This window comes from Nyctibius grandis, chromosome 5 (assembly GCF_013368605.1).
Source record: "Nyctibius grandis isolate bNycGra1 chromosome 5, bNycGra1.pri, whole genome shotgun sequence".
Lineage (NCBI taxonomy): Eukaryota > Metazoa > Chordata > Aves > Nyctibiiformes > Nyctibiidae > Nyctibius > Nyctibius grandis.
In genome coordinates, this window is record NC_090662.1 from 61905573 (window position 1) to 61916347 (window position 10775).

Here is a 10775-nt window from a genome sequence, read left to right on the forward strand (position 1 = left end):
CCTGGAGTGCAAAGCAAGAGCGGTTTTGAGCTGCACCTTCTGATGTCCCTGTGATACCTAGGAAATAGAGGAGGGGCCAGGGGGAACAGGCTTTTACCTCATAGAATCATGGAATAGTTTGCGTTAGAAGGGACCTTAAAGATCATCTAGTTCCAACCCCCCTGCCATGGGCAGGGACACCTTCCACTAGACCAGGTTGCTCAAAGCCTCATCCAGTCTGGCCTTAAACACTGCCAGGGAAGAGGCAGCCACAACTTCTTTGGGCAACCTGTAAAGAATTTCTCACTCAACCTCACAGTAAAGAATTTCTTCCTAATATCCAATCTAAATCTACCCTCTTCCAGTTTAAAACCGTTCCCCCTCGTCCTATCACTACATGTCCTTGTAAAAAGCCCCTCTCCCGCTTTCCTGTAGGGCCCTTTCAGGTACTGGAAGGCTGCTATAAGGTCTCCCTGGAGCCTTCTCTTCTCTAGGCTGAACAGCCCCAACTCTCTCAGCCTCTCTTCATAGGAGAAGTGCTCCAGCCCTCTGGTCATCTTCATGGCCCTTCTCTGGACTCGCTTATATGATTCTGTGATTTTTATTTGGGGATTGTCCAGGGCAAGAGAAGGGTCTGTGAGTGAATCGGGTTGACTGGCTGTCACTAAGAGCCTGTTCGTTCATTCCCTGCATGCACCGGCATCGAGTGCAGCCCTGTTGTAGATACACGCAGGCACCTTCTCCAGATGTTTCCTCTTCCATGCCCAGATTCCCATGAGACAGCTGCGGGCTGTACGTTCACAGTACGCGTGTCGCCTTAAAGTGTGATTCTCCTGGGTTCTCACCCACCGACTCCTCCAGCATGCTCTGCGTGCATCTCCCAGGGTTGGATCTGGCAACTTAAACCCCGGTGGTTTTGCCTCCGCTTGCTTCCCGTGGATCCCGGGGAGCAGGAACCCAGGCCCCAGCCCTTCAAGCGTGGCTGAGCGAGCGTCACCCTTCCGGCCTCGTTCCTGCTGGTCCCAGTGCTGCTGGAGCTGGCGGGAGGAGGGAGTGCTGGCTCCACATCAGCTTTGATGGGGCATTGCAGTTACGGAGGCCGCGGGGGGCGATACCCCACGCTGGTTTGCAGTCACCCGTGGGAGCGGGGTTGGAGGTTGGTCCCAGTGCCAGGTCCCCGTGCCTTCCTTGCCCACCCGTGCGTGGTGCGGCAGGAAAGTAACGGCTGGCTGCAGGTCATGGGGGCTGCTGGGCTGGGTCCTTCCAGAAAAGCCTAAAGAAGCAGCCGGGGCAGCGCGGCCTCCGCTCAGCCACGAGCCAAGGGCGCGGCGGGACGGGACGGGGCCGCCGCCGGGGCCGCGCCACGTGCGGACAGTGCGCTACGCCCCGGGTGGCGCTCCGAGCGTCCATTGGAGGGCGCCGCCGCCAATTAGCACCCAGGGCTCGCCCCATGTGACACGGCCCACAGCCCGTACAGGGGCGGTGGGAAGAGGGGCTTGAAGGACGGCCACGGCGGCCAGTCAGAGATCGGCGCTTGGGGCGGCGGCCAATCGGTTGGGAGGGCAGAAGTTCCGTTGTTCGCAGCCTTCCTGCTGCGACGGCCAATCAGCGCGCGGGTGGGCGGGGCGCTAGGCGGAAGTGTTGTTAGGCGTGGGTCACCTCCGGGCCCGGCAAGGTGCGGGGTGGGGGCTGCGGCTGGGGGCACCCCCGGCGGTTTGGGATGTCCCCGCTGGGGCGGGTCCTGCCATACGGGGCTGGAGGAGCAGTGCGGCTCCCGGGGGTTGGGGGGTGCCCTTCCGCACCGGTTTGGGGGCTGAGGGGGGAACCCCGTGGCCGGGGGGCCCTGTCCCACTGATGGGAGCTGCTGGGACCCTCTGGCTGCAGGAGCCGCGTCCCGTGGTACTGGGGATCCCGCGGCTGGGTGCCCTGCCCTGGGGGTGGGAAGGAACCGGCCGGGGGGTATGGCTCTCCTCTGTGGGGCTGGGGGATACGAGGACCCTGTGCCTGGGGCAGGGGGCCCTGCCCCATGGACGGGGAGGAAGGTGCGGTCTGTAACTGGGGGGCCCGTGGCGGGTGGGACCCCATGGCTGCGGAGCTGCAGTGGGGTGGCAAGGGCTGGGTGCAGGGGCTCCAGTGCGGTGCCCCATGTGTTTCTAGGGCACCTCCTGGCTGGGGGGTGTGCCCTGCCGAGGGGACTCTGAGCAGGGCACTTCTGCAGTGGGACTGGCTGTGGGTGCACCTGGCTGTGGGTGCACCTGGCTGTGGGGTGCACCCACTCCACATCCCTCCTCCTCTCCCCACAGATGGCCCAGAGGCTGGTGCTCCGGCAGCTGCTGTCCCTCACCCCCAGGACGCTGCTCCCGCAGGGGCAGCCGATGCTTCCTGGCCCCCTGGCAGCACGTGCCCGCCCGGCACCTCACGGCAGGGCCTTTAGCACCTCGTCAGGCTGCAGGAGCACCTTCAACGTGCAGGACGGCAGCGACTTCCAGGACCGGGTGGTGAACAACCCCAAACCAGTTGTGGTGGACTTCCACGCGCAGTAAGTCCCCCCTGCAGCTCTTGTGCCCCTCACTACTGTCACACATGCAGGTGTGTCCCTGCTGCTTACCCGACACAGTGCCACTCCAGGAACCCCGGGGCCATGAGTATACTTGAGGGCTTCCCGAGCTGCGGAGCTGCCAACCGCCCTGCCAGGCGTCTGGTGTTACAAAGTGCTTCTGCCCTTACGGGCACAATCCACAGAGGTTTCACCCGTCAGGTTGCACTGCTGTGGGTGTAGCTACACCCTGCAGGAGCGTAAAACAAAAGTGCCAGGAAGGCATTCCCTGGGGCGGCGTAGCTGCACCTCCCAAGTATTCAGGTGTCACCCTGGCCCCGGTATTGCATCATCCTGCAAAAGACACCTCAAGAAAAAGCTCTGATCTCTCCCTTTTTTAGCTTCATGGATTAAATGTCCTCCTAAAAACACTAAATGATACTAACAGCCATGGAAGAACACTGTGCTTGGTATGCCCCTACACTGCCATGTTGTGTCTTTGCAGTTTTCTTATGCTGCATGCTCTTGAGGCAGGCCTATTAACAGTGAATGCCTTTATGTATTAATAACAGCCATGTGATACCAACAGCAGCATTTGTCATCGATAAAAATGTTGTCATCCTCTTGCCAGTAAAAATATTCCTGGATGTTATCTGCTGGATTAACGACACTGATTATCTTTGTTTTCTCAAGTATTTTCATAGTCCTGCGGTGCCGTCATGTGAGCCTGTTGTGGCTGATTCTGGGCAAACAGGGTATGAAACAGCCTGAAAACTTCTGCTCAAAATAGACCAAACTGACAAACCCAAATGAATGTTAATTGGCATCATCCAGGGAGAAGAGGACAAATAATTGAAAGCCTGAAACCTGATATGGAGGGAGGCTGAGGAGGAACAAAGTTTACCAGAGCTTCAATTTTAAAAGAAAAGGTTACATAGAGCTTTAACTCCTGTTTTCCTTGAACTGAGTAAGTTCACAGCATCCTAACTGGTGCAGTTAGAGGATGCAGGGAGCGTTTTCTGTGTACAGGGACTTGCGAGCTCTGCTGTGCTGCACCTGGGGTTGGAATAGGTGGTCTCTCTTTGAACAGCTGCAATGCCTCAGCGAGTTTTGCAGCTAAAGGGGAATTTCTGTCAGCCCTGCAGTGAGTGCAGAGGGGAAGCCTGTGGTCTGATGATTGGCATAAAGCAATGTGAGTGTGGGCTGTGACCCCCGCACCCGGCAGCGACACTCGCTCTAGGGCAGCTTTGTGGTCAGCGGGGTCACAGCTCTGCGCGTACCCACCAGCAAGGACGCAAGGCAGGGTAGGGATGAATGGCCAAGAAGAGGGGGCAGAAGGACCACCAAGGTTGTCAGAGCAGAATGCAGTGGGATCAAAATGACACAAAAAGCACTGTGAATACTGAATGGGGACCTCTTCTTCCACTCAGCACCTTCTCCCCAACACACAGAAAAAAACCTTTTGACAGTGCCTTTGTGAGAGAAACATTTTTCTAAGCCATGGTTCAGGAATGGTGTTTCTAGGCTGGCTCTTGAATGGAGCAGTGATGGTGGTAAAGGCCCTGGTGTACCAGCAAGCCTTCCATGGCCTCTTCTGTGCTTGTCACCTCTGATGCCCCCTCTCCTCTTTCTCCACCAGGTGGTGTGGCCCCTGCAAGATCCTAGGCCCCAGGCTAGAGAAGATGGTGGCCAAGCAGGAGGGGAAGGTGCTGATGGCCAAAGTGGACATTGACGATCACACAGACCTTGCTATTGAGTACGAGGTAGGAGCCGGAAGAGCGCAGACTTTCTTGTGCTCGTGGTGCAAAGAAGGTCCCTCCCTGGGGAGAGGTGTGTCCGCATGGCGGTGGTGTTGGAGGCCCAGTGCTTACAAGTTCCTGATCCCTCGGTCGCTTGTTAGTAGGTGGATTTTGCTTCTTGGCTCTCCTCCAGCTCCACTGCTTGTGCTCAGCATCCCCATCTCTAATTCTGCAGAAAGGTGTCCTCTAAGCCTTGCAGGCATCTGTCAACGTAAATGCTTGCCTGGCCTCGAGGTGCTTGCAGCATACGCAGCGTTTTACTGTGTGCATGGGCCACTGAGATGCAGGGCAGGAATGTGAAGTAACACGCCCCAGTCTGTTCTGCTCTTGAACGCAGTTCTTCGTGCAGTCAGCCTGTCCTCTTTCGCTTCCTTGTTCAGGATTTCTTCCTGGGTGACAATGTCCTGTCCTTAAGCTGCAGCACAAGGAGGCACCATGGGTTTTGTCTGGACAGGTGGAAGCCAGGTGGGAGAACACACATAGGCAACAGGAGCACGCGTCGCACTCTTGACAAGCGCGGACCTTGGTGCTTACACTAGTATTTCACATGCCTGTTTATATGTTCCCTGTGCTGCCTTGCTCCCAGGAAGAAGCAGAGTGACTGGAGAAGGCCACGGCCTTGGTTTATGTGATTTATTTATCTTTTCCCTGTGTCAGTGATTAGGTACTTTAAGAAATGCAAAAATGCCTCTTGATGACTGTGCTCAGCCCTGTTGTCTCTCCTCATAAACAACAACGTGGTCTGCGGAGTCAGGACATCTTGCTGCTGTGTTTCACAGGGAAGAAAGTGCTTAATTTTCACTCATGTATCACCCACATAGAGCTGCTCCCCCTCTGGAGATGGAGCCCTGCTCCCAGGGCGGAGGCTAGCACAGGAAGCTCCTCAAGTTACCCAGCAAAGTGTGAACCATCTCCTGAGTGAGCTGTCATTTTGTTAAGCCTGGAGGAGATGCTCTGTGCTGTTCCCACACCCTGCCGAGCCGGAAGGAGAAGGAAGTGGCAACAGCTTGTTCCCTCCCACTCTTTCCTAAGGAGATCTTTCTGCCTGTGCTGTGGTGGTGTGTCCAGCCAGCTGGCGCTCACAAAGGTGACTTGCAGCTTCCCCAAGCTGAGCATGAGAGCCTCTGGTGCTCTCCTTGCTGGTGGCGTGCTGGCAGATACACCCCAGGCCAAGGAAGATGGCTACTGGCTCCTGAGCAGTGCTGTGCGTTGGAAGCCTGAAGGCTGCATAGCTCGAGGGTGCTGGTGAGAAGTTGAGGAGGGTAATGTTGTTTCAGTGGTCGTCAGTGTGTAAATCCTAATAGATGTAGGCAAGGCTCTGGTAGCAACCACCCTAAGGAGGAGAGAATAGAGATTATTAGCTTAACCCTTGTATCATTCCAAGCCTTCCAGTAGATCTAAGTAGCTGGGATTACAAGAGGATAATCTCAGATGAGTGGAAAACGGCAAACAGAGTGTGTACATGTGAAGAAAGGTCTTTAAAAAGAGGCTGAAAGTTCCCGAGTTGTGCAGGTTTGATGACGTGCCGTGTGTGCTCTCCCACCGGATGGTGAGTGAGCAGCTGCGGTGTACACGCATTTGCAGGGTCTGCCTGTCTTGCAGCCCTGGTGGCATAGGTGCAGGCAGGAGTGAGGCTGCAGGCAAGGGCCAGCTTCCCGCAGTTCATTCTGGAGCCTCATATACAAACACGATGAAGTTTTTGTTTTGCAGGAGGGCCTGGGGATCGTCACTGCGTCCTCTGCTCTCCGAGTCATGAGTGTATCTGGTCTTGACCATTGTCCCCATGGCTAAAACCCCATCCCTAGGCAGTGTTTGTGAGTAGGATAGTTGCAAACGGGTAGGGATAAAGGAGAAATCTTTGCTTTGATCTTCATAGTTTGGGGCATCCTTTGCAAGGCAGAAGTTTGGTTCATGTGCTGAGCACGTGCAGAGTTTTGCTTCGTCTTCTGGGAAGTTGCTGCTTAAGGAGGTGTGAGCATCAAGGCTGCTGGGAAGACACCAAGTTGACATCAAAGGGGGACCTAAGACAGTGTTTGGGAGAGATAAGGAAAACCAAAGGTGGTATTTGGGAGGGATCAGGAAAGATTTATTCTTTTTTTTAAAGCCATTCCACTGGAGATCAGATGTCTGCAGGCTGAGAAAGTTCTTGTTTCAGGGTCCATGCCACCCCCATGACTCCTCCACTAGCTGCCAGGAAGTCTCCTTCCATCCATGTTTATTCCCCTGCCCACGCACGCAGCCCCCTGCTTGCCACCCGATTGCACAACGTCCTCTTCAGCAGCCTCCTTGGCGCAGGGGGAGGCAGGGCGAGGGGGAGAGACCCCCTGCACGAGCGGAGGAATGCCGCCGCATTCCTTCACATGCGCTGCCATCTGCCTTGGCTCCCAGCCGCCCCGGCTTAGCACGAAGCAGGGATGCGTTTCCTGCGACTTGAAACATCCCCGGCGCCCTTCCCCGTCTGGTTATGCCCAGCACAAAAGTTCTTTCTCTGGGGATTCCTCCTTTTATCTAACATCTTTCATCTCTGGTTGTGGCCTTTCTCTGCTGCTCCAGCCCACTCCTGACCTATTGCCCCAAGAGCAGAAAGGGAGAAGGAATATTTTTGTTTAATCTGCCATCTCTTAAAATTCTTTAGATTCACCTTTTGCCTCGTCCCATTGCCCACGCGTGTGGCCACTGGGAAAGGGCAGCCCCTTCTTCGGCTGCTGCGAGTGGGCAGCTCAGGAGAGCTGCTGGATACAGGGATGGTCATTCATCAGCAGAGCTCGGTCCTGTGTTACGCCTCATTCTGAAGCCTGGGTGAAATCCTTCCCCCTGCTCTGTCGTGCGGCATCCGAGTTTGTATAAAAGCCCCAGTTTCAGATGGGAGAGAACTCCCTCGGTATGGGCGCTGCCAGGAATAGCCTGGATGGCTGTGTTTGTTTATTTATCTGTGTGGTCAGCGCTGATCAAAAACAGCCTGACTTTTTCTCTAGAAATCCTCTTCAGGGAGGAGGAGGGTTTGTTTAGGTTCAGTGCAGATGGGACCCAAAAATAAAAAGGAGGAAAAAAAAAAAAAAAAAAAGAAAAAAAAGGCCCCAACTTTGCGCTCTAGAAATTCCCATGACATTTGCTTCTCAAGCAGCAAAACAAAGTACATGCTCTGTTAGCAGGCTGCCCTTGCTGCAGCTAGCAGGAAGGAAGCTGTCAAAAGTATCATGTTTTTCTGGGCAGAGGCAAGTCGCTCGGTGCCCCTGGTTCTCACCCAGCTCTGCAGCGCCAGCCCCAGACCTGCCACCCGTTCTCGGGGTTTGCTCACCAGCATGAAAATGGGAAAAGACGGAGGGATCGAGGCTGCATGAAGCTCATGGGTACGCTGGTCAGCATGCAGAGCCCTGTAACTTGGTGTTAGCTGCTTCTCTGTAGTGCTTCGCAGAGTCGCCCTTTCCTCACCCAGGCCGTAATGGCCTCACGCTGTTGCTGGTTGGGCATGCTGGTTTTTTGGATGGAGCTGGGGCAACTCTGCTCATTATTAACCCACTTTGCAAACCAGAGGGAGGCTCAGTGGAGCTTTCCCCTTCTTAGGGAGGGAGAGACCAGTTGAGTGCTGTGCTGGTACGGTCCTCTCTCACCCCTAAAATCACAAGGGAGCATGTTGGCAGCACCATCGCCAGCGCTGGGGCCCAAGCCCTCTGGATCTGCTCTCTCCAGTCACTAGGAGGAGCTGAAGATCGTGGGCTGCGGCAGTCGCAGCGCTCCCATCCCTTCAGATGAGGCTGCACAGGCCCTGGAGGACAGACAGACTGCAAGGACGCACACAGCACTGGCCAGCCGGGACCGGGTGGGAAGAGAAGCACAGAATGTCCCTTTCATCTCAGGCTCTCGATGGGAGAAAAGCCAGCCCTCTGGCGGGTTTCCCGAGGAAGGATTTGCAGATCCTTGCTGGCAGCGGGGCTGGCAGCGCATGAGGGAAGGCCCCGAAGGCTGGCAGGGACGCAGCAGGCGAGATAAGGACAGGACGTGTTTTGGTGGTGAGGGGAGGCTTTGCAGAGATAAGGGCACCAAAGCTGTGGGGTCAGAAACACGACCAGATCTCTCTGCTGCCACAGCTCTCTGAGCTCTGGTTGCTCCTTCTCTCGATCGTGTCCCTGGGGTCTCTTCTGTTGCCGGTCAGCCAGCAAGTCCCTGGGGAGCGTTGTCATTTCCACCACTGTTCTCTTGGATAATTCCCAGAAAGCTTCGTACTGGGCTAAAAAAGCAGCGCCCGGAGCAGCGCAGTTGCCTGCTGGCTCTGGTCGCAGGGACTTCTTCACTTCTTACCTAATCATCAGGGATCTGCAGGGGACAGCTACTGGTGTGTGACCAGTTCAACCACTGAAAACAGGAGTAGAAAAGGAAAGATGGGATGGAGGGGGTTGTCATTACCACGGTAGGATGGAGCTGGAAATCTGCCTGTGCAGTGATGGGGGGACCCTACTCCAGCTCCAGTCCTATCTGGGGAAGAATTCGGGTCCAGTCTGATACCACCCTGGCCATAAAATGTCCAAAGGTCGTCATGTCTGAGAGGTGTCCTGGTAAAAGGCTGGGTTTGTTTGTTTATGATAGGACAAAAGGGAAGGAGAAGAGGAATTTGTACTGGAGAGGGGCAAAAAGCTTTACCTGTTTGTTTTTATATTGGCTTTGGGTTTGTCTTTAAAATTTTGGGTCTTATTTAAACACAGAAAGCTGCTCAGCCTTGACCTAAGCAGTGCAATGTAAGTCAGTGCACAGATGAGGCCACAGGGAGAGGAAGAACATGGAGCTTGGCTGGCCTGTGTTTTGTGAGCAGACATGTTACCCTTGAGCAGTGTATGCTCAGTTCCCTTGTAGCCACTTCTTCTGTAGAGCTCCATTTGGGGCCCGGGTGCAGCTGGGCTCCCCGCAGCCTCTGCTCACCTGTGTCTCCCTGTTTCTCTTGCCCCCAGGTGTCAGCAGTGCCAACCGTGCTGGCTATGAAGAATGGAGACGTTGTGGATAAGTTTGTTGGGATAAAGGATGAGGATCAGCTGGAGGCATTCCTCAAGAAGCTCATCGGAGCCTGAAGTAAAAGGGTGGCTGTACCTCTGCCTCTGGACACGTCCACTTTGTGCATTCCTAGCCTGGGAGAGCTGGGGGGCACGTGACCTGCCTACCTTGTACAACCTGGCGTTTTCTTTTGGTTTGGGGTTTTTAGGAGATGGACAGTGTTGTAACCCTTCCCTCCTGCTCCCCCTTCTCTCGAGCAGCAGTAGTTGTAAAGGGCGCTGAGGAGCGGGGCTGCTTATTCTCAAAATGGGGAATGCAGCTGGCATTAGGAGCCTGTGTTTATCAGCAAAGCTCTGACGCGCAGAGCTGCTGCTGCTGAATTAGGAGGAGGAATGTTTTTCTCTTTGCCTAGCATCTGATAGCCCAGAGCAGAGGGCAGCTGCTCCCTGCAAGATGTGAGTACATACCTGCCCTGGGTGGGTTTGTTTAAAGCTGAGAATGCCTCTGCCTTGTCTGTGAAACCTGTCTCTTTGTCTCTCTGTCCTCGTGTCGCTGGGACAGATACAACTCCTCCACAAGTCCATGGGCTCCCATCATAATTTTATAAGAGAAAATAGAAGTATTTTATGGATCTGCTTTTGTAGGTCTGTAATAAAGAGAACTTTGTCGGTCACTGCTGTCTACCCGGAGAATAAAACTTGATTCTCAGAAATCACAGGGAAGTCCCTTGTCTGTCCAGAGAAGTGAGAGGGAGTATCAGCAGCACAGTGGTTGGCTTCTAACAGTGGGTTGGGAGAGTAAAAGTTACGACTTGATCCCTACTAAAAGGTAACGTGCCGAAAAACAATCAAGTGGATTACTTGCACGAGGCTTTCAGTGCTGCTTCTAGGACCCCCTTTGGGTGCTGCTGGATCTGGGATGCCAGAAGAAGGACTCGCCTCCTGTGCACAGAGGAACAGCAGCTCATTGCGCACAAGGAACCTGAGCTGTGCTCGCTGCCCCCACGCTTTTCTCGCTCCTTTCCTGCCCGAGGAGCCTGAGAGCCTCCCTCTCCCTTGCATGAATGATTAAATCTGCTTACGCAGGTGAGCCCTGCCAAAAGGCAGTCTTTTGACTTTAATTGCCCTGACCTTTAGACTAAGGGAGGCAGTTGCATGTTCATATCTCTTCCTCCTCCTCCCCATATACACCTGTTTCCAGTCAACCTGGCTGCTAAGTGCTCCCAGCCTCCTTCTGCGCTTGTAGGCAAAGTACAGCACCAGGGCTGATGCCTACCGTGATGCTTAATTCCAGTTTGCTTATCTAAGCTGCATGAGAATGTTGTAAGTCCTTAATAACCATGTACAAGCTGCTTTTATTTTTTTTTTCCTTCCTTCACAGCTTCTGTTTCCTTCAGTCACTCTTAATGCTGCTTTGGCTCTGCTCAATTTCACCTCCCTGGAATAGGTTGTTACCAGTGGCAAGGCAATTTTTTTTCT

At 54.5% G+C, this 10775-nt stretch overlaps 1 protein-coding gene across 3 annotated transcripts; it reads left to right on the forward strand.

Moving 5' to 3' along the window:
• Positions 1-1593: 1593 nt before the first annotated feature.
• TXN2 (thioredoxin 2) lies at positions 1594-10009 on the forward strand. Of its 3 annotated transcripts, none has more exons than XM_068402066.1 (4): positions 1594-1654; positions 2283-2518; positions 4155-4278; positions 9258-10009. In XM_068402066.1, the coding sequence occupies exons 2-4, from the start codon at positions 2283-2285 to the stop codon at positions 9372-9374; spliced, it is 477 nt and encodes a 158-aa protein (XP_068258167.1). In that variant the 5' UTR covers positions 1594-1654; the 3' UTR covers positions 9375-10009. The 3 variants fall into 3 exon arrangements, with proteins under 3 accessions (XP_068258167.1, XP_068258166.1, XP_068258165.1); XM_068402065.1 differs by lacking the exon at positions 1594-1654 and adding an exon at positions 1769-1878; XM_068402064.1 differs by lacking the exon at positions 1594-1654 and adding an exon at positions 1966-2021.
• Positions 10010-10775: the final 766 nt, after the last annotated feature.

Excerpts from the sequence above, each read along its gene's own strand:
- TXN2 (XM_068402065.1), top strand. The coding sequence starts at position 1,834 with ATGGGAGCTGCTGGGACCCTCTGGCTGCAGGAGCCGCGTCCCGTG. Across the intron at positions 1,879-2,282 it reads TGCAGGAGCCGCGTCCCGTG|ATGGCCCAGAGGCTGGTGCT; the intron begins GTACTGGGGATC and ends CTCTCCCCACAG. Across the intron at positions 4,279-9,257 it reads ACCTTGCTATTGAGTACGAG|GTGTCAGCAGTGCCAACCGT; the intron begins GTAGGAGCCGGA and ends TCTTGCCCCCAG.